At 51.6% G+C, this 27177-nt stretch overlaps 1 protein-coding gene across 2 annotated transcripts; it reads left to right on the top strand.

Annotated features, from left to right (window-relative positions):
* Window positions 1-391: 391 nt before the first annotated feature.
* Window positions 392-25243, top strand: TTC22 (tetratricopeptide repeat domain 22). Of its 2 annotated transcripts, XM_030812894.1 has the most exons (7): window positions 1726-2446; window positions 16881-16936; window positions 17154-17269; window positions 17907-18025; window positions 18837-18998; window positions 22499-22651; window positions 23195-25243. In XM_030812894.1, exons 1-7 carry the CDS (start codon window positions 1880-1882, stop codon window positions 23726-23728), a joined length of 1707 nt encoding a protein of 568 aa, XP_030668754.1. In that variant the 5' UTR covers window positions 1726-1879; the 3' UTR covers window positions 23729-25243. The 2 variants fall into 2 exon arrangements, with proteins under 2 accessions (XP_030668755.1, XP_030668754.1); XM_030812895.1 differs by lacking the exons at window positions 22499-22651; window positions 23195-25243 and adding an exon at window positions 19336-20429 and having other exon boundaries at window positions 392-2446.
* The last annotated feature ends 1934 nt before the right edge of the window (window positions 25244-27177 follow it).

The raw sequence follows: 27177 nt of genomic DNA, 5'->3' as shown, positions 1-27177 counted from the left end.
GATGGAAGGTGGGAACAGTGGTACAACAGTGCCCTCAGGGACAAGGACCAGGCCAGGGGAGCATTCATGCACTTAATGCCACTAAACTGTACACTTGAAAATGGTTAACACTGTCAATTCTTTGTTAAGTATACGTTGTCGCAATTTTTTTTTTCTTTGAGACAGAGTTTTTTGCTCTTGTTGCCCAGGCTGGAGTGCAGTGGCACAATCTCGGCTCACCGCAACCTCCACCTCCCGGGTTCAAGCGATTCTCTTGCCTCAGCCTCTCAAGTAGCTGGGATTACAGGCATACGCCACCACGCCCAGGAAATTTTGTATTTTTAGTAGAGACGGGGTTTCTCCATGTTGGCAAGCTGGTCTCAAACTCCCAACCTCAGGTGATCCGTCCGCCTCGACCTCCCAAAGTGCTGGGATTACAGGTGTGAGCCACCACGCCCGGCCCGCAATTTTTTTTCAAAGCCAAACCCTCTGTGAATCCATCCCCGATACTCTCAAGCAGGTGAGAGAACGAGTTTCATCACAGGATCACCAGCAATTTATAGCAAAATTTTCAATTAAAAATTATTAAAATTAATTTTATATTTAAAAATTGGCAGGTGAAACATGGCACCAGGATGTTGTTTTAACTTTTTTTTTTTTTGCTAATGTCAAATATTTTTTCAAGTTTACTAATCGGCTTTATTTCCTCTTTTGAAATGCTGGTCTCTGTTGCTTCATCTTGAAATATATAGATATTTCATCTATATGAAATATAAATATTTACATCTATAACTTCATAGACACTCTATCTAGATTTCATCTAGATATATATTTCATCTGTCTATCAAGATGAAACAACAAGGATGGCAGGAGCCAGGCCCAGGTGGAAAGAAGAGCGGGAGGAACTGGCCCCTGCAGCAGGGAGCACTGCCACCCAGCCTCTAGGCTAGAGGTTATGGGACCACTCTAGACCTGGGAGGAACACTGGCCAAAGCAAGAAAACTGGGACCACAGGTGGAGTGCACGACGGGATGGGAACCAAGCTGGAGGAGTGGGAGCTGACATTTATCCAGAGTGGCCATTTATCAGGCTTACCTGATAAATGCGGAAGGATTGTCATCCTCGTGTCACAGGTGATGAAAGGGTGGCAGGTCATACTTTATTAGGGTTGGAGAAGCAGGATTAGAACCAGCACATGCAGCCCATAGTCTTTGCACAGGAGCTCACTGCTGAGCAGAGAGGGCACAGAGAAACCCCAGGAAAGAAGCGTCATAAATAATGGCCAACAAAAGAGAGGAGGGAGGTGGCAGGCTCCATTCTGAGGAAAAGCACTGAGGACCTGCAGAGAGGATGGGACAGCGGCAGGAGTGAGGGTGGCTGCCGCAGCTAGAACAGCCAGTCCTGACAGCTCAAGCAGACAGGGCGGAGCAGTGCCCCTGGAGGAAAGGCCCGGCCTTCAGCAAACTGGGGTTCCAGGCCTACCTACTTGGGTACGCCCCAGTTCTGTGACCTGGGCAAGTTCTCTTCCTCCTCTGAGCCTCAGTTTTCTCCTCTGAGCCTCAGTTTCCTCCTCTGCTTAGCAGAGTAAAAACACGCCTTTTGCCTTGCACCGAGGTTTGCGCACCCCATATTTGACAATGCGCCTGTTTTTCTGGCACATCTGGTTGTGCAATGTCAGCATCTACAAGCCGCTGAGCAGCGAAAGCGGAAACACCTACAGGGCACTCCTCGGGCCCACCCACCTGCGGGAGGCGCCCTGAGACCGAGAGGCCGCAGCGCCCGGGGCCTCTGCCGGCTGCCCCTCGCCTCCCGCACGGAGCTCGCTCGGGGAACGCCCCCATCCACTGCCCTCCACAGCCTCAGGGACAAGGGCGAGGCCAGGGGAGCAGAGGGAGCAGTCATGGCGGAGCTGGAGGCTGTGGCCGACGATCTAGACGCCCTCATCGACGACCTGGACTACCTCCCGGGCCACTTTCACCTGGAGATGCAGTTGAACTTTGAGCCGCGCTCGCCGGCCCCACAGCGCGCCCGGGACCTGAAGCTGCAGCGGGAGGGTCTGCGGCAGGAGCTTGAGCTGGCGGCCGCCCCGCAGCGCCCCGCCGTGCGTCACCTCCTGGGCGCTTTCGCATTCTACCTGGAGGAGCTGGACGAGGCCCGCGAGTGCTTCCTCGAGGTGGCCCACGAGCACCCGGGCAACCTCAACGCCTGGGCCAATCTGGCACATGTGTACGGGCGGCTGGGCCAGGAGGAAGAGGAGGAGGCGTGCGCCGCGCGGCTGGCCGGCCTCATGGGCCTGGCGGAGGAGCCCGAGGCCGCCGGGAACCCCCAGCTCCGCGCCGCTCGCTGCCTGGCCGAGCAGGGCTACGCGCACGGCTTTGACGTGGGCTGCGCCAGCCCAGAGGAGCGTGCGCGGGGGCTGGCGGCAGGCATCGCGCTCTACGACAAGGCGCTAGGCTACGGGCAGCAGGTGGGTGACCCCTGTCTCCCTACCTCCCGCTGGGAGGACTGTGACCATGGTCCCTTCTGTCTGCAGAGATGCCCCGGTACCCCTGACTCTCCCTCAACCCTGGTCTTTTGGCCTCCCAAATGCCTTTCCAATGTGCATCCCCCGTCTGCCCCAGCCAGGCTTGTAGCCCTCTCCTGGTCTACGGAGTGGACCCACTTCCTAGTGGGACTGCCTGCCCAAGCTTCTTTTGGAAACAGCACAAGCCCAACCTGGACAATTCATCCTTTTTACCTTGCTCCTGCCAGCAAGTGCCTGTTCTTGCGCCTGTGCACACCCACCTAAGTAAAAGGCACGATCAGGCATCCTGCCAGAAACTTGAGCACATTCCCACCTCTTCTCTCCCCCTCACCTCCATCCCCATCCATTCAGCCCCCAAATCTTGTCCCCTCAACCTCCTGTTATCTCTGAGGTCTCTCCACACTTCTCCAGCCTTCCTCTGCCAGCCCAGCCTCCATGCCTTCCTGCCTGCACCAGGGTAGCTGCCGTCACCCATCCTTGGGGTCCTGCCCTCCAGCTTGACCCTTCTGCTTCATCTTCCCGTCTGCTGCCAGTGTAGTGGTGCTCCATCTTGCTGGCCATGTCCCCACTGCCTGGCAGATAAGTCCTAGGCTCTTTGGTGGGTATCTGACATCCTCCATGATCTACCTCTCTGTCCTTCCTCTGCCACGTTCCCCCTTCCAAGCCAGGCTTTTGCCACACTCTACTTCCCCTTGTTCCTCCATGGGCCAGATCTCCTTACAGCTCACCTTGTCCCTTTCTCGGCCTCTTCCTGGGGTGCCCTTCGGCTCCAGCTTTGCCTGGAAGGTTCTCTTCAGTCTCGGGTTGGTCTCAGACATCCCCTCCTCTAGGAAGCCTCCACTAACTCCTCAGGCTGGGTCAGGTGCCTCCTCTGGGCTCCCATAGCACTGCTCACACTGTCTGTTTCCAAACCCCCAGCTCAACCGTGAGGTCTCTGAGAGTGAGGACAATGTCTGTCTGGTTTACCACTGTAAAGCCAATACACACTGGCACAGCACCTGGCACACAGTGGCACTCAATAAATGTATCTTAATAAATGAATGGATATATGTGCAGCATAGGGCCTAGCATTCAATAGACAAATACTAGGTATATTATCTACTGCTGCATAACAAATACCCCCAAAATTTAGCAGCTGATAATAGTAAGTATATATTATGACCCAGTTTTTGTGAGTCAGGAATCCAGGATGGCTTCACTCAGTGCCTCTGGGCCGTGGTCTCATCTGAAGGCTGGCCTGACTAGGGGGGGTCTGCTTCCAAGCTCACTCACATGCTATTGGCAGGATTCAGTTCCTCACTGGCTCTTGCAAATGGCTTCCCTCTTTTCCTTGCCACATGGACATTTCACCACTTTTGCTATTTTCTGCTCATTAGAGGCAAGTCATAGGTTCAGCCCACACTCAAAGGGGAGGATTACACAAGGATGTGAATACCTGGAAGTGGCGATCACTGGGGCTATCTCGGAGGCAGCCTGCCACACTAGGCACTGAATAACAGAAAAATGATGTGGTAGAGCATTATTCTCTTTTACAGAAGAGGAAACCATGGTTCAGAGGGGTTCCATGAAGGCACAGCACAGACAAGGTTGAGCTGATAACAATGATGTTTTATAATGTTTTAGATTTGCGATATGTAAATAACAAGCCTTCACACATGGGTAGCACAGCTCCCTTCACAAAGGCTCCGCACACTCCCCTCAGTGCCTTTTCCATGAATGTTCATGGCTTCAATAAGAGAAGATGCGAGAGTCAAGACCTCAGAAAGTACAGGTCGGAGGGCATGGACCTGACTTAAGGACAGCATGCCGGGTAGGGGTTAAGAGAGTTGACCCTGGGTTAGATGGTCTGGATCCAAATTCCAGCTCCCCCATGCTCACTCACTTCAAATCAGTGCTTAGCACCACCAAGCTCCTTTTCCCTCCCTGTAAGATGGAGATAGTAATGTTACATATGTCATAGGCTTTGTCATCTGTAAAATAGGGACATCCCTCACTTGGTTGATGTCATAATTAACAGTTAATATTTGTAAAGCACCTAGAAAGAGCCTGCACAGGGATGAGCAGGGTCACAGATGACCCCTCCCTCTCCCCGGCTGGGAGAGCTTCCTCTGCTCCTAAGCTGGGTGTAGACATGACCATTGATTGCATGAGGTCAACAAGAACCCAGGTCTCTTGTTTCAATCCTAAGCCTGTGGCCCTGAATGCCAGGCTACCCTCAGTGGAAGGCACAGCCAAAATTGATGTGTTGAGTGTGGTCATGACAGCAGGTCATGGCAGCAGAGAGGGGCCTGAAGAGCCCTGGGCTAGGAGCCAGGAGGTCTAGGTTCTTGTCTCAGCTGCAACACTACCGACAGTGGGGCCTTCTCCTCCCCGGGCTGCGGTTTCTTCATCTGTGGAAGGGGTGCAGGAAGCAGGGGCTACATGGTCTCTGAGGCACTTTCCTGCTCTTAGGAGGCCATTCACTGGGGGAAGCCTTCCTGGAGGAGGTGAGCAGGAAAGCAGTGATTCAGGGGTAGCTATCAAACAGAGGCTGGCTCTTCCCTGTCTGGGAACACGGCCACAGTGGGGATTCCCCAGTGAGTGAACATCCAGATGAGAGAGTGCTAAGCAGGGTGCCCAGCACTCCAGGGAGGGAGCCGAGTGCTTCATGGGGGAGTGGCTGCCAACCCTGTGCTGTCTCCTGGGGCGTGGCCCAGCAGCTGCTCCACAGTTCTGCACAGAGCAGCTGTGGTCAGCCCCCTACACAAACCTCCAGAGAGAGTTTGGCATTTGGAGACCCCATTTATCATCTGAGGATTAGATGACATCATGCTTCTAAAGCACCTGGCAGAGCAGATGCTCAAGAGATAGTTGCAGGGAGGATGGCAATAATGATGGTTGCATCATTTTTAGAGTCAGAGGTTTGGTTCTGAGCACCTAGTTCTGTTATTATTTTGCTGTGTGGCTATGGACAAGTCACTTGTCATCTCTTGTGACTTGCCTGAGTTTCTGCTTCATAAACATTGATCAGCTCCAGGTTTATTGGGATTATGCAACAAATGATGAGATTAAAAATGCCCATAAACTGGAAAATTCTGGGCATGTCTGAGAGGCATTTACTGAGCATTTTAACATTTATTGAACACCTACTATGTGCCAGGCTCTGTTTTTAAGAAGTCCCTGCCTTTAAGAAGCCTTTGAACAAAAGGAGAAGCAAACATCTGCTTCTTCATTAACTATGCTTACCTGAGCCCCTCTTCTGGGAATGGGGGCCAAAGGGACAAATCAGAGACGTGTCTACCAGTGGCTGAGGACACAGGTATTCATCACAGGCGTGTGTCATTGGCAATCATCTCTAAGTGCTGTACACCCAGAGGTCACACTTTCTGAACCAAAAACAGGGCCCCAGGGGCTGACAATGAAAGTATACTCTGGGCATATGGGGACCAAAGGTTGGTATCAAGAGTGACCTGGAAAGTCCGGGCCCTGTGGATAAAGTGGGAGTGACTGAGTCAGAGAGGGAACACTCCCCTTCAGCAGGAGTTCCCAGGCAGGAATGAGGGGGGACACACCCAGCAGGGGCATGGTGCGTGCAAAGGCCCTGTGGTGGGGCCTGCAGAGCACGGGGGCTTGAGTGCCAGCTGAACTGGGGCAAGGAATGAGGCTTGCCCAGGGTCACAGAGCTAGTAAATGGCAGTTAAATCCATGCCACCCTGGTTGACTGCACAGCCTTTGCTCTTTCTGGAGAGTTCAGAGAAGTGGGGTATAATGCAGGTGGCTAGCAGGATGGTGAGGGGAGACCCCTCGCAGGCGTACTCCTGGAAATCTAAGGCAGAGGATCATGGAGAGAGAGGAGGTGAGTGGGTTGCCTTGTGTCCAGAGACTGGGGAGGATGAGGTAGAAGGTGAAGTCAGAGTCAGGCCAGGAAAGAAGGAGGAGGAGGGACCCCCTGCAGCGAGAGATTTTCCATCCTTGTGGGGCTGGGACTCTCCCAGGTGGGGAAGAGCCTCTGGAGCTCAAAGGACAAAGAGCTGCTGAAGAACTGTGAACAGCTGCTCATCTGCTAACCTAAACTACAAAATAATAACAATACTAATAAATTATAAAAGAAAACATTATAAAAGTTAATCATTCAGCCCATAATCCAAACATGATCAGTGTTTGTATGGGAAAGGGTGTGTCTCTGTGACTTCCTTTCTTTGCTCTTCATTCCCTACCATTTCTTTCTTTCTTTCTTTCTTTCTCTGAGACTGAGTCTAGAGTGCAATGGCACGATCTCGGCTCACTGCAACCTCTGCCTCCCGGGTTCAAGCAATTCTCTCAGCTCAGCCTCCCAAGTAGCTGGGATTACAGGCACCTGTCATCATACCTGGCTAATTTTTGTATTTTTGTAGAGACTAGGTTTTACCATGTTGGCCAGGCTGGTCTTGAACTCCTGACCTCAGGTGATCGGCCTGCCTCGGCCTCCCAAAGTGCTGAGCCACTGCGCCCAGCCACATTTCTCTTTCTTAAATTACAAAAAATATGAGGAGGCAGATCGCTTTGATCACTCCCCTCCTCCTCCCATCAACCCTCTAAATATACACATGTGTATGCACACGCCATCTCTCACACACACATACACTCACAGATGGACCCTTGGTAGCAAATCTCTAGATTAAGTAGCTATTAAGAGCATAAGCTTTGGAGTTAGACCAGGTGAGAATTCTGCCTCCATCACTAGCTGGCTACAGGCAAGTCTTTATTCTCTGAGCCTCAGTTTCCTCCTCTGTAAAATGGGATTCTAACATGAACCTCACATGGTTGCTGTGAGGATTGAGAGAACATGAAAAGCACCAGGCAGGGGCACATGAGGTCCTGCCTGGGGCTTCTCCCTGCCTGCCCTGGCCCACAGCACTTCGCCACTGCTCTTCAACAGAGCCTTCCCAACCTCTGGCTTACCCCCACTTGGTTTCTGTCTTGCCCCTAGAGTGTGGGCACTCTGTCTTGGGCTTTTCTCTCTCTTCCCCATCCACCCTCCTCAATGCCTGACATAGAGCTGAACACCCAAGAGGAGTTTGCAGGCATTGTTTAATTTAGTCGAATAACTCAATTTTGTCTTTAAAATCCCTATTTTTTAAAATAAGGTAACTTGAACTTATTTTCTAAGATTAAAAAAAAAAAATCCCTGTCCCAAGCCAAGTCAGTTATGTTATTTTCTTCCCCTTTTCCCAAAACACTGGTGCCTTAACACACACATGCAGTCACACACACACCAGGGCAGGCCCTGAGTAATGACAGGAACCACACCCGCAATGGTGTCTGGTGCACCGGGCACTGAGCTCAGGGTCTTACCTGCCTTCGCACATTTTATTTTTATTCAAATCTCACAGACACACTGCCAGGTATTGTGATTCCCCCTTGCACCCTGGACGTAACAGACTCAGGGAGGGGAAGGGACTTGCCCAGGTGGGCCCAGTGCACACGGGGCTGTCCATACTTCACCAGCCAGCTGAGGCAGCTGGGGAGGGAGGTGGCCAGCCTCACAAACAAAGGTGTGGGCATTCCAATCCATCACTGCACCCAGTGGGGTGGGGACCTGGCAGGAAGGCCCAAGAGAGGGTCATAGGTCAGCAAGCCCAGGATCCCTGGCATGCATGCATTGCGTGTCCACACGTGCACATGCGCACAGACACACATACACACACACACACACACACGACTCCACAATTCTGAGTGGTTTGATTTGGTTCAGCTACAAGAGGAGGTAGATGAAGCTGGATGATATCCCAGGCATTGTGCATACAAGTGCTTTTCAGCGATTATCTCATTTTCCCCACAGAAATGCTGGCAAATCCATTAACCCCATTCTACAGACAGCAAACTAAGGCGCAGAGAGGCGTTGTGACTTGCCCAAGGGCACGTGTGGCTGGCAGGAACTGAACTCAGGTCTATGGGACATCAAAGCCCAGGAGGAGAGACAGCTTTCCTAAGGGTCTGGCTCCAGCCTTATGTGGCCTTGGGGTGCTCACCTTTGCATATCAGTGCCTTCTAAGTTTGCTACTGGCTTCTCTCCCCACTTAGCTGGGAAGTTTGAGAGCTGGGTACCCTCCTCCTCATAGATACAGAAGCCCAGAGCGAAAGCTGCTTTTAGCATCATCCGGTCCAACCACCTCTTTTACAGGAGAAAGGATGATGTATGTTAGAGTGCAGCACAGCACAGACCCATGGGAGGAGCTGAGAAAATTCAGGCATCACTGTTGTTACTGGAGAGGGTAAGAGACTTCTGCAGACCCACTCAGCTACTACCTGTGCTAGAGTTGGATTTGGACCCTGGACCAGACAGGGAATGGCCCTCTCACTAGGGACAATGAAACAGAGAAGTGGCTCAACACAGTCCAGCAAGTCTGGGACCCAGCACAGAGCAAAGCTGACTCACAGGGCCTGTGTTTGCAATGACAGACCTAGGACCAGAAAGGAGGTGGCAGCAGGGAGCTGCTCAAAGCTTGAAATCTGCAGGGAACTGTCCAGGGAGCCCAAGACAGGACCGAATATTTGTTTCCATGGCCTAACACCCAAATCCCAAATTCCCTCCACCTGTGTGCATACCACCTCGGCCAACATGCCTGTGATGCAGGCAGGCCACGTGGGGTCACCCCTGTTTGCAGATGTAGAAGCTGAGCCACGCCAGTGGGCTCTCCAGGACCCCTAGAGGAGTGAGAGGCAGGCGTGAGACTCCAATCTCATCTTCTGTTTCCTCCCCACACCTGACAAGGCAGGAGCACAAGAGCATCACCACCCGCAGCTGGGTGTGGGGAAGAGCAACCCCCTTCCCTGCCTGTCTTGTACATGGCCCACAGGCGGCAGGCTGGGGCCAGGTGGGGTGGGGCTCGGTCTGCAGGAGCAGAAAGGCTGCTCTGTGTCATCACAGAGGACATTCCAGTTGTGCAGGAAGGACATATCCACAGGCCTGCCACCTTGTGACTTTTATTTCTGCAGTGTCAGCCTTCACAGAGTCAGCACGATGAGGTGGAAACAACAGGGGCATTGGAGGGAGGCAGATCTGGACTTGAATCCTGGCACTTCTGCCCTGGGCTATGGGGCTGGGCCGGTGGCTTTTTCTGTAGTCTCTGTTTCCTGATCTGTAAAAGGAGGAAGATGCATTATGCCTTCTAAGGCTGCTGTGAGAACCCAGTGCCATGATGCACTGAGGAGCCCAGTGACACTGGAGAAATGTCCATTCTCATTCCTCCTCCCCAGAAAGAAAATTAGTCTCTTTCAGGAACTGACTCTGCATCTAGAGGACAGCCTGTCATCAGGGGCAAAGTTCAAAATACAAGGCAAATATTTTCCTTAACCAGCAAGGTGTCTGTATAGCCTGTTCAAATGCATATATATTGTAAGTCATTGGTGTAGTGAAAGATCTTCTATTGGAATAACTTAAAATAGCCAAGCTCCCCAACATTTCCTTCTTTTGGGGCCATCTTTTGAAGTAAATGGGATGCTGAGATCCAACCTTGTACCCCACCCGAGTTAAGACATACCTGCTCTGGTAATGGCTTATCCTAATCCTACCATTTCCTGCAGTTTGTCAGGTCACTAACCTTTTTTTGCTTACTCACCCAGCCCACAGGAGCTTCGATCTTCAGGCTTCCCTGAGGATCACAATTTCTGATCCTTTTACTCACTAAAAAAGAGACAAATCTTCTAGCCCATTTTTGCTCCACCTTAGGGTAGTACAGCGAGAGCCTCGTGCAATGGTTCTCAAACTTCAGCATGCAGTAGGGGCCTGTGAAAACACAGGTTGCTGGGCTCCCACCCCAGAGTTTTAGATTCAGTGGGTCAAGAATTTGCATTTCTATCAAATTCCCAGGTGATGCTGCTGATGTTGCTGGTCTGGGGGCCACACTTTGAAAACCGCTTGCCTAGGGTAGTTGGAGGCAAAGACTCTGGAGCTAACTCGAAGAGTTCTCAGCCCTACTACCTGCTAGCTGTGTCACTCTGGGCACATGCCCTAACCACTCTGTGCCACAGCTGCCTCATCTGTAAACTTGGGAGAATAACAATCCCTACCCCATAGGTAACCCTTGAGAAAGTCTAATGGGGTAGCACATGTAAATGAAGTGCCTGGTGCATAGTAAGTGTTCAAACGTTGCTATTATTAGTATAGCAAAAGAGCATCATCTCCAAGTTTCAGTCGAGGCTGTCACACTGGACATGTGACTGTGAAGATAGCATCTTGCCTCAGTCTTCCTATCTGTACGAAGAGGGTAATGTTACTCCATTCACATTCCATGAGGCTGTTCTGAGGATCACATGGAGTCTGTGTGAAAGCCCTTCGTAAATGGTAAACACTGTACAAACACTAGCTCCTTGCAGCTAGATCTTGTGGGAAGAGCACTGAAGTCAGAGAGACCTGGCCTGAAGTACCAGGTTAAGTAGGCAAGTCTGCTTCTGTCAGCCTCAGTTTCCCCATCCCTAATATGAGGAAAGTAATAGCGAGGGCCTCAGAAGAGCTGGGAGGTGTGCTGAGAACACCTCACCTGAGGTCTGTCTCTCACTCGTACCTTCAGCTCGTACCAGGGTCTACAAATTTCATTTTAGGGTCGGCATGGGCCTTGCCTAGTTCCCTCCCATGAATCTGCCACAGAACAGCAGCCTAATGTAAGCTCCTCTAGCATAAACCTGGACTCATATGCTGGCCAGCCTTTCTCATAGACCATGGAATCCCCAGCGCACGGGATTGTGATAAGGATCAAATGAGAGAAAGGTGGGGGTGTCCTGACCGGAGGCCACCAACCCCAGGCAGGTTCACCATAAATACTCCTCTTCTGGCAGAAGTCCTGTGAGCCTCCTCCCAGGCTGCCTCTAAACATCTTGCCTCTGGGAGTCGTAAACTCTGTAACTGAATTCCTTGCAGCCATAAGAGGTTTCACAGCAACTTTATTCTCCAGGATAGAGGGGGAATACCCCCTCCCTTCTCCAGGAGGGGAGGGGGCAGTCACAAGCCTGTTTAATTTAATTTAACGCACTATGGCTTGCCAGGTTGCCCCTGGTAACAGCTTCAGCGGCTGCTTCAGTTACTGCTTCAGTTACAACCAGAAAGATTTTTAAAGAGACAGTCCAGAGCCAAATGCAGTGGCTCAAGCCTGTAATCCCAGCAGTTTGGGAAGCCGAGGTGGGCAGATCACCTGAGGTCAGAAGTTCGAGACTGGCTTGACCAACACGGAGAAACCCCATCTCTACTAAAAATACAAAATTAGCTGGGCGTGGTGGCACATGCCTGTAGTCCCAGCTACTCGGGAGGCTGAGGCAGGAGAATTGCTTAAACCTGGAGGCAGAGGTTGCGGTGAGCCAAGATCGCGCCATTGCACTCCAGTCTGGGCAACAGGAGCAAAACTCCGTCTAAAAAAAAAAAGAGAGAGAGAGAGAGACAGTCTATTTTAGAGCCGGAATTGCACCACAGAGTGAACAGCCAAGACCAGCTTCACCACAGGGATAGAGGAATAAAGCCCAGGCACAATGAGGCTTCTGACTAGATCTGTGTATCCCATTAATTCTGTTCCATATCCACTGACCCCATCTGCAACCCCACAAGCCCTCCTGCAAATGCTGCTCTCAAGCGGGATCTGATGAGGGACTACTTTAGGGATTAGTCACACAGATGTCACCCAATTAGCTACTTTTTTGAAAATCAATTTTAGTCATCAAGTTGAAGGGGAGGAGAGTTGACGCTTAGGAGTTGCCCCTGCAATTCAGGCATACTGCCACCAGGTGGTGGTATTGCTTGCTTAGTGAAAACCATAACCAGGCTCTTGAATTAATCAGTAATAGTCAACAGTGCGCAGAGTGGTGGTGAAACCGCTGGACTGTAAGCTCTGATGCTAACTAGTGTGGAACCTTAGGTAAGCCACTTCACCTCTCTCGTCTCGGTGTCCTCGGATATCTAGTAAGGAGATTGATCAGGATAACTGAGTGTTGTGGACAAGGCTTGGGAATAGGATCATGGAGGCATGAGTCTAAGCCCCAGCTCTGTCATGTACTAACTGTGGTTTGGACACATAATTTAATTTCTTGCCACTTGAATACCAAACAAGAGAGTGGCTGGGAGATCCCTGAGGAGAACACATTAGTCTCCAACACTGGGGACCTGTGGAGGCAAGAAAGGTGCCTGGGACCCAACAGGGGACTGGAGGTCCTGAGGTCCTGGGAGCATAGTGGGGAGAGGACAGTAGGGTGCCACAGGATGGCTCCAGATTCTAGGGCCAAAGGCCACGTTGCCTCATCGGGCACTGAAACACGCCACAGCAGACAAAGTAACCTCCTAGAGAACGCTAATCCTACTTAGCTCTACCCAGACCAGGAGGAAGGGAACAGACATCTATTCTGGGCCAGGCACTGCCCTCACAACTCCTGAGAGGCCCATATGATTATCCTCCTTTGCAGATAAGGACATAACCTGCCAGGGGTAACTCATCCCCCAAGGTCGCCCATCTCATATGGCCAGGCCTGCCAGGCACACGAGCCTCAGCTCTTCACATTCCCACCCCCCAAGTCTACTACACCTGTTCTTGCTGGACGCTGGGCTCCCTTGCCAGGAGCAAGGAAGGGAGAGTGGGTTCTCTTTCTCCCCACCATGACTCAGTTGAGCCAACCTCAAAGCAGGTGAGGGACCAGAGGTCATGGGATCGCTCACATAGAAGCAGCCAGGGAGCCGGGCGCAGTGGCTCACGCCTGTAATCCCAGCACTTTGGGAGGCCAAGGTGGGCAGATCACTTGAGGTCAGGAATTCGAGACCAGCCTGGCCAACATAGCGAAACCCCATCTCTACTAAAAATACAAAAACTAGTCGGGTGTGGTGGCAGACACCTGTAATCCCAGCTACTCGGGAGGCTGAGGCAGAATAGCTTGAACTCAGCAGGCAGATGTTGCAGTGAGTTGAGATCACATCACTGCACTCCAGCCTAGGTGACAGAGCAAGACTCCATCTCAAAAAAAAGAGGGAGAAGAAGAAAAAGGAGGAGGAGGAGGAGCGAGTAGAAGAAGGAAGAAGGAAAAAGGAAGAAGGAAGGAGGAAGAAGAAGGGAGGAGGAAGAAGGAGGAAGAAGAAGGAGGAAGAAGGAGAAGAAGAAGAAGAAAGAAGAAAGAAAAAAGAAGAAGCAGCCAGGAAGCCTGAGGCACCCCATGTGCCCCTGATCCTTTGCATGGTCAGGCTTTGACACATCATGCCAGTTTGGCCCACACTAGGTGCTCCATAAATCCCAGTCTCCTTCTTCCTTCCCAGGTCCAGTGTAAGTAAAGCAGATAAGGGTATCCAGAGTCCTATCCCTGCCTTTTGCTTTGGGAAGTGTTCCTCACTTCTCAGGGATGCCCTTTAAGCCTTGAGGCCATCCCTTCTCCCCTCCAGACAGTCCTATTCCCAGCTAAAGTCCCAGTATACATATTCCCACCTAAGTAACAGGATTACCCTTCAAGGTGATACAAATGTAAAAGCACACATCAGTCGGATCTTGGCATTCCTGAGCTCTAGCCAATTTTTTTTCGTTCTTTTTTTTTTTTTTTAATTATACTTTAGGTTTTAGGGTACATGTGCACAATGTGCAGGTTTGTTACATATGTATCCATGTGCCATGTTGATTTCCTGCACCCATTAACTCGTCATTTAGCATTAGGTATATCTCCTAATGCTGTCCCTCCCCCCTCCCCCCACCCCACAACAGTCCCCGGAGTGTGATGTTCCCCTTCCTGTGTCCATGAGTTCTCATTGTTCAATTCCCACCTATGAGTGAGAACATGCGGTGTTCGGTTTTTTGTCCTTGCAATAGTTTACTGAGAATGATGGTTTCCAGTTTCATCCATGTCCCTACAAAGGACACGAACTCATCATTTTTTATGGCTGCATAGTATTCCATGGTGTATATGTGCCACATTTTCTTAGTCCAGTCTATTGTTGTTGGACATTTGGGTTGGTTCCAACTCTTTGCTATTGTGAATAGTGCCGCAATAAACATACGTGTGCATGTGTCTTTATAGCAGCATGATTTATAGTCCTTTGGGTATATACCCAGTAATGGGATGGCTGGGTCAAATGGTATTTCTAGTTCTAGATCCCTGAGGAATCGCCACACAAGGTCTCACTTTGTTGCCCTGGCTGGAGGGCAGTGGTGCTATCATAGTTCACTGCAGCCTTAAACTCCTGGGCTCAATCAATCCTCCCATCTCAGGCTTTAGAGTATCTGTGGCTATAGACTTGCACCACCGTGCCTGGCTATTTTGATTTTGATTTTTGAGTAGACAGGGTCTTACTATGTTGCACAGGCTGGTCTTGGACTGCTGCTGGGCTTCAGAGATCCTCCTGCCTCAGCTTCCCAAAGTGCTGGGATTACAGGCATAAGCTACTGCGCCCAACCCCCCAGCTCTATCTCCTTCTATAGCTCCCCACTACCTTGCAGATGAGCTCCAAGTCCTGACCCTGGCACTCAGGGGCCCCTCCTGATTATGCCCCTGCTGGCTCTTCCCTCCGCCCCTTACCATCAGGGTTCCAGCCCTCCAGCTGCATGCAGATCCCAGCACGCCTTGCTCGCTCTTCTCTGAGCTTTTGCACTTGATGTCCCATCCTCCTAGATTGCCTTTTCTCACCGTATCCACCTGGGTGATTCCTACTTGCCCTTGAGGACCCTGCCCTAGTACTTCCTCCTCTGGAAAGCCATGGGGATGTTCCTGGATTGTATAGCATACCTCCCTGGGCTCCCATAGCCCCCGTGTTCCTTCTACTCTAATTGTGTCTTTGGGTCTGGCTTTCCTGCAGGACCCAGAGCCCATAAACGTGGGACCTGCCTTTTCTCTCCTGTCCTTATTGCCCAGCCGAGAGCCACACAGAGAAGATATTCAGGGAATACTGACTGAGAAATGCAATTAGTGGGGCCCCTTTTGGGTGGTCTGACTGGGACCTGGGTTCCAGACCCTGTCCTGATGGGCGGTCACACCAGTTGGTGGGATCTGACTCACAAGGACCCCTCCCTTCAAATTCATCCAAGGTGTCCCCGGAGCAGCCACATCTAACCTGCTAGCATTGGCTCCCCCAGATCCCCATTCCCACACTCTGTGCTGCGCACCCATCAGCTGCCCATCCCCAATGTCTCCAAGCCTCTGCTCACAGGAGCCCTCCATCTGGAGCCCACCCTTTGAAGTGCCAATATGACCCAAGACCCTCCTTAAGCCCACATCCCCCAGCTGGGAGTGGCCTGCCCATCCGCCACACTTCCTGTGTACCACTCTCATGGCCTCGATCAGGCCTGGCTTCATACCACAGCTATTGGCAACCCAGTGTGGGGAAGCAAGCATGGGCTTTGGAGGCTGACAAATGGGGACCAGATCCCAGCCCTGGCCCTCAAAAGCTGTGTGACCTCAGGCAAGTCACTTTATCTCTCTGAGCTTCAATATGTTCCTCTATAAAATGTGGATAACAGCTACTTGATAGGTTTGTTGTGAGATGGAGAAGATGGGTGTCAGGATCCTGGCACATGCAGGCACTGAGTCGCATCCTATTACTGAAGGCTGGATCTGCTTCCCCTGCCAGGTTGTGAGTGCGTTTGGGTCAGGGTGCAGGTCCCATTCAGTGCCACATTCCCAGAGCACCCAGCACAGGGCTTTATGCCATAGGTGCTCACAAATGCATTCACCCCAGCTGCTCGAGATGGCGGTAGAGAGATGATGGGTCCCCCTCCCCGACAGCTGAGGAGGCCACAGTGGGAGTGGCGAGTGCAGAGTGAAGCCTCCAGATCAGGGACGGGAGATGAATGTGGAGGGAGGGGCTGGAGCCTGAGGGAGAGCTGCTGATATGCACTGGGGGTTTTATTGGTTTTCATTAAAATTCCTTCCCGAAGCTGGAGCAGCTACTCCCATAAATAACAGCATAAATATTTTATCTAGTGCCCAAGTCACACAGCAAGGTTGGCAGGAATAATAATGGCAAAACAGTTCAGGGGGGTCTTGGGCTTCAGCTGAGCTGGGCTCACTTAACATGCCCAAAGGGGCTTTCTCAGGAAGGTGAAGACTGCAGGGATGGCACCAAACGGGGAGGCAGGTGGGCGTGGAGGAGAGGGTGGGCAGCGGGGTGTGCGCCCTGGGGTTGGGGGCCCTGTGGAGGGTGGGGGAGGAAATGCTCGTCAAACCTACCCTAGGATGGGCACCTCACTGGGGGCCCTCACAAAGCCTCTGTAGTCAGAGCAGTGAAGTGACTTGCCCAAGGCCACCCAGCCAGTCAGGGGCAGAACCAGGACTGTAATCAAGGGTGTTTAAGGTCAAAGCCCTTCCCACTGTGCCTGCTGCCTCTTGGGGTTCAGCGAGTGTGGCAGTTTATGAACAATGGCCAGAGCACCTCAGTAATAGCAGCGTGGGCTGTTCTCTGTTTCCCTAGATCCCGATGGAGGAGAAAAGGGGCTGGTATTTCACCATGGCAACACTCTACATCAGGTCAGGCAAGAGGGTGGCGGGGGTACGGGATGGAGGAGGGAGAGGTGTGGCCTGGCACCCAGCCAGCAGGGTAAGGGCAGAGGTGGCTGGGCCCATCCTACTGGAAAGGGCTCCCCAAACTGCCACCTCCCCACCACCACAGGCCTGGGCAGGGCTGGCAGCACACAGGACAGCCGGGAGGGGGTGCCACCCAACCACATCTCCTTCTCGGCCACAGGCTAGATGGCCTCTTCCTGGAGCTGGGCAGTGAGGAGAAGAAGAGACTGCCTGCCTTCAACCGTACACTGGCCCTACTCCGGCAAGTGCTCAAGTCCGAGGACCCCCGCCACCGAGGTAGGGACCCGGGGGATGGGTGGGACAGCAGCTTCTGCCCCCCGCCAACAGTCCGCTGGCATTGCACCCACCTCTGGCACTACCTCCCCTTCTTGGCTCCTGTTTCTTCCTCCTTTGTTCTGTCCCCTACACTCATCTGTGCACCTCAAGGAGCCCACATACCTTGCCCAAGTGAACATGCCAATTACAAGTCACTGCGACTGCAGGCTTCCCCGTCTGCGGCTTGTGACCTGGAGGGTGAGAGGTAGTTTCCCCTATTTCCACCTATTTATGGTCAGAAGATTGAAGCCTCTGTTGGAGAGGAGTCGAGTCATTTTTTTTGCAGGGCCAGAGAGCAAGAACAGGGACTAGAACCACCAGAGCTGGTGAGAGCTGAAGTCAGAAGAGACCTACATACCTGAAATGAGGTCCCCCTGATGACACATTGAACACAGAATAAGCACTAAAATGGGTTCACTAACCCCTCACACGGCCCCTCTCTCCACCTTTGCTTCTCTCTGTCCCTGGGTTGCCCTCAGTGATCTCACTCTACTGTCCCTTGCTTTGTCTTCATGGGAGACACCTAGGATGGAGATGGCCCCTTCCCTCTCTCCACCCTGCTGCTTCCTAGAGACACTCTCCCACCCTTCACCCCCAGCCCTGGCCTGGTGCTACCTCGGGATGCTGCTGGAGCGGAAGGACACCTTCTCCACCACCCCCATGGGCGTCCACGACTGCGGGTACTCAGGGACCGACCCTCTGGACTGCTTTGGCAAGGTACGTGCCCCCACCTACACCCACCCTCTAAACTGAGAAGGAGGCTGGCACCCCAGTGTCTCTACCCAGAACCCAGGCTTCTCTGGGCATCAACCCCCACCGTGTGGCCCACCCAGGAAGTACACTTACTCCAGACCTTGCTCTCCATCCTCTCTTCATTCAAAACAAAAGAGACCCTCCCCATACTCAGTCTGGCCCCAGCCCATTTCTCCAGCCTTGAAATAGACCTTTAGACTTTTTCCCTTGAGGCCTTCATTCACAGTATTCCCTCTGCCAGGAGTTCCCTACCTCTCCACCCCCAATGGCATAGTAGAAAGATGGGTTTAGCTGGTGTCTCCTTGCCAGCCCTGCCCATAGGCTGTGTGACACTAAGACAAGTCACTTACAACGGGAAGCAGTCAATGACAATAGTGGGGGTAAGTATTATTACCCAGGTAGAAACCCTGTACTTTGTAAGGTTGGGGGATGGGGGTTGCCTCTGGCCCTTCCTCTCACCTGCCCCAGGAAGATGGGAGAGCATACACTGGGAAGGAGGGGTCTGACTGGGGTCTGGAAGGCTTTACTGGATGTGACCGGTGATGTGGTCATGGGTCAGGATCTCAGGAGTTGAGTGCCAATGGGTTGTGCCCCAAGGTGTTGGGCTCCATGATATTACAACTTACTGGCAGGTGGATAAGGGTGGATATGGGTAGAGGGCACTCTGTTGATACAGCTGTATCCAGAGATGGGGTTCCTGTGGTTCAGCACTGTTTAGCCAGCTCTGGCTAATGACCAAGAAAGTGGTTTGTTTTTGCACTCCTCCCTTACCTAGGCCATCGAGATTGCCAAGAACCAACCTCCCATCCTGAATCGCCTGGCCAAAATCTTTTACTTCCTGGGAAAGCAGGATATGGCCACTGGGACCTGCAACATGGCCCTGGATGTCCTACGAGATCCAGAGCTCAACTGGCAGGCATACTGCACAAGGGCCAAGGTGGGTCAACTTCCTGCCCCACCTCACCCTGCCATCGGGAATCAGAGAACAAGGGCCAGAGGCCAAGACCCTGTTGCCAGGGCCCAAGGGTCAGGGAGTCCTCATGGTGGAAGGGAGCTTAGGAGCCATCAAAAGACACAGTTGGGTTCTATAAAGTTTTTTGTTTGTTTTGAGACAGGGTCTCGCTCTGTCACCAACTGGAGTATGGTGGTGCCACCATGGCTCACTGCAGCCTAGACCTCCTGAGCTCAAGCAATCCTCCTGCCTCAGCTTCCCAAGTAGCTGGGACTACAGGTGCACACCACCACATCCGGCTAATTTTTGTTTTGTTTTGTAGAGACGAGGTCTCACTATATTGCCCAGGCTGGTCTCAAACTCCTGGGCTCAAGCAGTCCTCCCACCTCGACCTCCCAAAGTGCTGGAATTCCAGGTGTGAGCCACTACACCCAGCCGTGTAAGGCTTTTGAGTGAAAGAGTGCAGGAGCCTCCACTCACTGCAGGAATCCCTTCTACAATTCCCGGTCAGTGAGCCCCCAGCCTCTTCTGGATTGGCACGGGTGGAATCAGACTGACCAGAGTTGAAATCTGGCTTCTCCGCCTTGTGGAACTTGCGGCAAGCTACTTACCCCCCTAAACCTCAGTTCCCAAATCTGTAAGTTATAAATAACAACACTTTCCTTAAGATGTTGTCAACAGACACAGTGAGGTAGCTTCTAAAGCACAGTGCCTTAGACATAGGAGGTGCTTTTCTGAAAGCCAGTAGAGGTCATTTAATATAGTGGATCAGAGCTCTGGCTCTGAACACAGACAGCCTTGGTTCAAATCCCACAACACCACGTGCTATGGGACCTTTGGCAAAATACTCTTACCCAGATTCTGAGCCTCAATTTCTTTATCTGTAGACTGGAGTTGTTATGAGAATTATATTAGGTTTTGTATGTAAAACTCAGCATCAAGCACACAGTAAGATTTCATAAGAGACTGACTGCTACTAATTTAATATTAGGCATATTTTTGAATTATCTCACTGTCTCTTGATGCAGTCCACTGCACAGTCATTCAGCTCGGCAAGTTACACACTTAGGTGAGGTCTGCCTCCTGCTAGCTTCCCACACTGGTCCCAGACCTGCCCCCTAGAGCCCACACAGAGACCACGTGCTTCAGGAAGCCGACTCAGAGCTCCGAGTTTACTTCACTGCAAGCCAGAGAGTCCCCCCATTCCCTCATCTTCTCCACTACCATCCACATGACCTAGTGGCAAATCTACTCCTAGTCTTGGTCTCAGTGGCTTAATTACTTTGCCAGCAGGTACGAGGCAGGAGTGAAATTCCTTCACTGTCGTGGATGTGGTTATTATTAGAGATAATAATGACATTAACCATAATAGTAAATAATAAAATATTTCTATAAAATTCTGAATTTCATCAAGCACTTTCATGTTCGTGGTCTGATTTAATGCTCACAAGAATCCTGTGAGAGAGGCCAGACATGTGCCATCCTACAGATGAGGCCACATAGAACCAGGGAGGCAGGGAACTTCCCCAAGGAACTGCATTCAATAATCAGAAACTCCAACTTTACTCTCCTCCCTCCATCACCGTCTGGTGTCTTATGATCCTGGCCTCTCTGTGGTGCCAAAGGTCACACTTACTACTCAGATGACTAGAGGAGCACAGGATGGTGGAGAAGAGATGGTGAGGAGGAGGGAACTCACATTATCTGTATAAAAGCCTCAGTCCATACTGCGGCCCATAAGCATGGCCTTGGCCCCATGACCTCTCTACCCCACCTCCCTCTGCTCATGCCTCTGTCTTCCAACCCTGCTGGCCTGGGCCTCTGCCTGGAATGCTCTTCTCCCAGACATCTGATAGGCTTCCTCCCTCACTTCCTACAGGTCTTCTAGTGGCCATCTAATTGAAAATGTCAAAGCCATGCCAACATTTAATTTGTTAATTAATTTATCTGTAAAATTCTTTTAGAGATAGGGTCTCACTCTGTCACCCAGGCTGGAGTGGAGTAGCATGATCATGGCCCACTGCAGCCTTGAACTCCTGGGATCAAGTGATCCTCCTACCTCAGCCTCCCAAGTAGCTGGGACCACAGGTGTGCACCACCACACCCGCCCAGCTAATTTTTTAAAAAATTATTTGTTGTAGATACAGGGTTCTGCCTGTATCTGCCCAGGCTGGTTTCAAATTCCTGGGCTCAAGCAGTCCTCCGGCCGCAGCCTTCCAAAGGGCTGGGATTATAGGTGTGAGCCACCACACCTAGCCCCCGCCAATATTTTATGTTTTCCTTTCCTGGTTTAGTTTTCTTCTTAGCACTAATCACTCCCTTACACACTGTTTACATCTTTATCATGTTTATTTTCTCTCTCCCCCAAAACATATAAGCTACTTAAGGGCGGGGATTTTTGTGGTTTTGTTGTCTACTGTATTCTCAGTGCCTGCAACAGTGTCTGGCACAGAGGAGGCTCTTAATGAATATTTGCTGAATGAATGAATGAACTGAGCACCTACCATATACTAGCTCCTGACTAGAATATGTTCTTTCAGACATCATGGTAATTCCCCAAGGAAGATATTCATGTACTAAGTTTTCAGATATAGAAATGAGGTTCAGGTTCATAGAGTTGTGGAACTCCCTCCAGATGACATGGCTAATAGCTAGGGGCTGAGGGAAGGACTGGAATTCAAATCCTAGTCCAACTGACCCGAAAGCCAGAGATTCATCTCCCCCTGCCTCCATGATGCTGTCTTATAACCAAGCCCTTCTGATGACTATAAAGCATTAATATCTTCAACAACACTAATGCCCTTTCCCTCACTTCCTCCTACCCAACCCAAACCCACCTCTCCTAAACTTCCAAACTTCGTAAATGCTCTAAGTGTGGGGAAAATGGAGGAATTCAGGAAAGCAAGGGTCTGAGATCATTTGTAATGTGATGCTTGTCAGTTGGGGCCACTTGCCATTCTTCCCAAACTGCTTGTTGACATAGACTTTCACAAAATCGGTGCTGCCATCCTACCTAAAATAATCCTCCCCAATCACCTCTATCCCATTGTCATATTTATTTTGTCATAGCACTTACCACTTGAAATTGTACTGTTGACTATTGACTGCCTCCCCTACTGGAATGCTAAGTTCTGCCAGAGCAGGGACCTCATCTATCTTGTTACCATGGTACCTCCTGTACCCAGCATAGGAACTGGCACATGGCGGGCACTCAATACATGTCTGTTGAATGAGTAAGGGACTCTTACTTCATCCTACTCACTCATTGCACAGACAGGGAAACTAAGGACCAGAAAGAGGGTGTGGCTAGCCCAAGTTGGTCCCAGGCTAGGACCTAGGACTCCTGGGTCCTGGCCTCAGGGTCTTTCTACTGCAACACAGAACCTCCCTGGTTGCTGTTGAAAAAAAGACTGGGTTCATTTAGAGCAGAGGGGGCAGAGGCCCTTGGCTGGATCATCTTTCCCAAGCTGGCTCTCTGTTGGCAGATCCACATCAGAGCCTACCTGCATGACCTGGAGCGGGCCAAGATGGGTCTCGGGGGCATGCCTGACAGGAACCACCTGGCCTGTGCCAAGGCTGACCTCGAGGAAGTGGTCAGGGTGTGCCCAGGCTTCAAGGCATACCTGGACATCGGCCAGGTAAGGCAGTCTCTTGGCTTAGCCAATAGCTGAGCATGAATTTGTTTACTCCTTGCCGGGCTAGGCCAGGGCTAGGCCAGGATGCAGAAGAAAAAGTTTCAATCCCTCATAACAGTACCCATCTCCTCCAGCCATGGTGAGGACTGAGTAAGATGTGTGTACAGTATTTAGAACAAGGCCTGGCTCTTCCTAAGCACTCAGGAAGTGTGGGCATTATTCTTTATCTAAAAGACATCTATTCTCTATCTGTGTTCAGGGAATGTTTACCAAGAAGTGACAGTATCATAATTTTAGATACAAGAAAACCGAGATCCAGAGATTGACTCACTCAAGGTTGTATGGCTAGGTGTGAAGGGGCTGGAACTGGAATCGGGGTACTCCTTTTCTAGAGGAGCCGGAATAAAACGTGTGATTAATAACTGTCGATGGAGAGAGGGTGGGAATGAGTGAAGGAGTGGACTTTCTTTTAAAGCAAGCGTGAGGCGGGGATGAGCGTGGGGCCACGCCTTCGGTGGAGGGTTCACCCCGCGTCCCCCACCCCAGGTCTACTACTATATGGGCGTGGACGCGGTGCAGGAGCTGCTGGCGGTGGACGAGGCGGCGCTGAACCAGGCGCTGGTGTTCCTGGCCAAGGCGGGCGAGTCGGAGGTGGGTGCCACGCTGCCCGAGCTGCAGCTGCTGCGCGGCAAGTGCCTGCGCATCAAGGGCGAGGACGCCAACGCGGCCGCCTGCTTCAAGCGCGCGGTGGAGCTGGACGACGCGGGCTCCAGCCACACCGACGGCTTCGGCTGCCTGCTCGAGGCGCTGCTGGCGCAGTGGAGCCAGGCACAGCTGAGCGACGGAGAGCTGGGCCGCGAGGTGGACGCCTGGCTGCGCCGCGCCCAGGACAAGTACCCCGCGGCGCGCCTGCGCCAGGAGCTGCAGCGCGTGTGGCGCGGGCACACGGACGAGGTGCTAGGGCTGGCCCGGGCCCTGGTGGCCCAGGGACGGCCGGCGCTGGTGCGGCTGCTCTTCGAGACCATGGAGCGCGAGGGCGAGGGCGCCGCGCCGCGGGACCGCCGGGCTGTCTCATTCTAGGGCTCGGGTGCCCAGACCGGAGGCTCCCTGGGACCCCGTCCAGGCCCCGCCCAGCTGATGGGACCAGGTCCGGACGGACTCCCTGCTTTAGGCTGGCCTGGGAGCGGAGCCAGTTCTATTCTCTGTCGGGAATTGTGAATGGGGATGTTGCCACACCCGGGCGGTTTGAAATGCCCACCCAGACTGGAAGGCCTGATTCCCGAGAGCAGAAGAGGCTGGGAGCAGAGGTGGGAAAACACTGGGAAGCTGCCAGTTGAGGGACAGAATTTTCTAGACAGACAGGTAAAACAAGATGGTTGTGAGGCTTCTGAGAGAAACAGAAGACAGTTACCTCAGTGTGGCAGTTTTCTAATATGGGCGATCAATCCCTCAGGCCTGAGTGCCTGTCTTTGGACTCCCGTAGGCCACACTCTATCCTTATGACAAAGCCCCGTTTACTTAGTTGACTGGAGTGGGGTCTCAGCTCCTGCAGCCAGAAAAGCCCTGACTAAAGCAGAGGGCAAGGTGGCACCGCGAGTGAGTTACGGGACAGGGCCCTAGCCTAAGCCTGGTGCTCAGGGCTCATTCCTGCCTCTCTGCTACTTTTCTAGTAGGCCTCCTTCTTGGTCAGCTTGGCCCAAAAGGCCTATGCTCTGAAATAGAGCTCATCAATAGAAACTTCACTTGATTTCCCTCTTCTTGGGGGAAACTAAGGGCCACCCATTAGAAGGTGCCACCTGCCCCCAATATTTTTTTTTTTTTTGAAACAAGAGTTTTGCTCTTGTGGCCCATGCGGGAGTGCAATGGCACGATCTCGGCCCACTGCAACCTCCATCTCCTGAGTTCAAGCGATCTTCCTGCCTCAGCCTCCTAAGTAGCTGGGATTACAGGCGTGCACCACCAGGCCTGGCTAATTTTGTATTTTTAGTAGAGACAGGGTTTCACCATGTTGGTCAGGGGTCTCGAACTCCTGACCTCAACTGATCCACCCTCCTCAGCCTCCCAAAGTGCTGGGATTACAGGTGTGAGGCACTGCACCCGGCCCTGCCGCCAGTCTTGACCATTCTACTAATTCTAAAGAACATTTTGGAATTTTACACTCTTGGAATCATAGTCATAGAATCCTTTTTTTGAGACAGAGTCTCACTCTGTCACCCAGGCTGGAGTGCAGTGGCCAGATCTTAGCTCACTGAAACCTCAGCCTCCCAAGTTCAAGTGATTCTGGTACCTCAGCCTCCTGAGTAGCTGGAAATCCAGGCTGTACTCACTGCTTTGCTCATATCCTCACTCATTACCAGGGACAGGCCAGCACCCCTGCATTGCATCTCACATATCCACTGATGGATGGAGAACAGACTGAAATTCAGTGCCTTAGAGACCACACACTCCAACCCCCTCATTGTGCAGATGGGAAAACTGAGAGCCATAGAAGGGAAGTGGCTTGCCCAAAGCCACACTTACTGTTTTCCCCACACCGTACCACAAACTTTCACCATTCTTCAGGTTTGGAAAAATACTAATAAACTGATCAACACTGAAGCATTCAGTGTTTATATGTTAAAGGTTTGTGTGTCACTTGTTACACGAGTCACTCTGATATCCACTTGGACAATGCTTCAACACACAACGGTGGCATTCCAGGTACCTGTGAAATATGGCAGGGAGGCCACCCTAAGGCTCCTGAATTCTACCTCATGGATCACCATGGTTCACCACTTTGAATGGTGACATTCTCTCTCACCCTCCTTCTCCTCTCACCATCATTGCAGCAGAGGCCAGGAGGTGACTCCACAGCAGGCCACACGCACCCCTGTCCACTTCTATCCCCTACCCACCCCTATCCCTCTTATGCCCAAGACTGTGACCCATGACCATCCCTAGGATGGGAACCCATTTCTTTCTTCTCCTTCCTTAAACAAACAAACTGAATTTAAGGCAATCTTCTGGCATAATTTGAGGTTGATGAAGTTTGTCTTTTGCCCCAGGCTCCCTAGTTTGTTTGTTTCCTTTCTTGCCTTTCCTGTCCCTAAAGGCATGCATTTCTCCCTCCATTGCCTCCCTGTCCTCTCATAACTTTTTCAGTAAACTTTCTGATACTCTCGCTCACCCTAATTATATAAGTGGTTAACACACGCCCACTATAGCTTTTCTAAGGAGTATCTATGTATTAACAAAAAGCCAAAGAGAGATAGGAAACCCCATTTCCCAGACTGCCTACTCTGTGCTAATCTCATGTAATCTCACTTAATGCAATCTCATGTTGTAATCTCACTTAATGCTCTCAACAGCTCTGAAGGTTAGGTATTAGAATCCTCATTTTGCAGATGAGAAAATTGAGACACAGAACAAGGTCACAGGTAAGTATGTGAAGGGCCAGGATTTGAACCAGACCAGCCTTGTTCAGTGCTCCCTCCTGGGACACGGTCCTGTGCAAGAGCTGTGTCATCTTCAGTCTAGAGTTGGGCCTCTTCCATGCCCTGTGAACACCTACCCTACCTGTTACTTTACCCCGATCTCTGCTCCCATACTGCCTTACCTTGGTGCCTTTGCCCACCCTTTTCCTCCACTGGCTTTTTTCCTGTCATTTCTATCCCAAATGGTCAGCTCAAAGGCACCTCCTCCAGGAAGTCTTGCACATCCTTTCAGCTCTCATTAATCACTCCCTTTCACGCAGGGAGAGCTCTTGGGCATTTGGTCCCACTGTGTTGCATTTCTTTCCTTCTCTTTGCATGTCCATTTCTCCCACTCAACTCTGGGTTCTTCATAGCAGGAACCACAACTCATTTGGCCCCATGGCCCACAGTGCACTTGGCATATAAGACAGGCTTAGTTTTGGATGTTGAACTGAGTAAATGCCCAGCAGTGATGTGGCACCTCAGTCCCAAAGATGTGGCTCCATTACCAGGTCCAATGACGGAGGCTGGCGCCAGCTCTGCAGCCCAAGGACCCTTGAGGTCTAGAGCTCAGCCAGGAAACATGGCCTTTCTTCCTACCCCCTATCCAGCCTCATGCCAGTTCCCCAATTCTGTGATTGGGAAACTGAGGCCCAAAGAGCAGGGACTTGTCCAAACCTCCAGACTCATTGTATTAGTCCCTTCTCACATGGCTACAAAGAAACATTTGAGACTGGGTCATTTATAAAGAAAAGAGGTTTAATTGACTCACGTTTCCTTAGGCTGTACAGGAAGCATGATGCTGGCATCTGCTCGGTTTCATAGGGGGCCTCAGGAAACTTTCAAATCATGGCAGAAGGTGAAGGGGAAGCAGGCAAGTCTTACATGGCCAGAGAAGGAGCAAGAGAGAGGGGCAGGGGTGCAACATACTTGTAAACAACCAGATCTGGTGAGAACTCTATCACGTCAACAGCACAAGGGGGATGGTGCTAAACCATTCATGAGAAACCACCCTCATGATTCAGTCACCTCCCACCAGACCCCACCTCCAACACTGAGGATTACAATTCCACGTGA

The sequence above is a fragment of the Nomascus leucogenys genome, chromosome 5 (assembly GCF_006542625.1).
Source record: "Nomascus leucogenys isolate Asia chromosome 5, Asia_NLE_v1, whole genome shotgun sequence".
NCBI lineage: Eukaryota > Metazoa > Chordata > Mammalia > Primates > Hylobatidae > Nomascus > Nomascus leucogenys.
This window is presented reverse-complemented; position numbering and strand designations above follow the sequence as displayed.

What these genes read in the sequence shown, in the direction of transcription:
- TTC22 (XM_030812894.1), top strand. Translation starts at nt 1,880, where the DNA reads ATGGCGGAGCTGGAGGCTGTGGCCGACGATCTAGACGCCCTCATCGAC. An exon ending in CTCTGGACTGCTTTGGCAAG is followed by an intron (nt 18,026 to 18,836) that starts GTACGTGCCCCC and finishes TCCCTTACCTAG; the next exon opens with GCCATCGAGATTGCCAAGAA. An exon ending in CATACTGCACAAGGGCCAAG is followed by an intron (nt 18,999 to 22,498) that starts GTGGGTCAACTT and finishes CTCTGTTGGCAG; the next exon opens with ATCCACATCAGAGCCTACCT.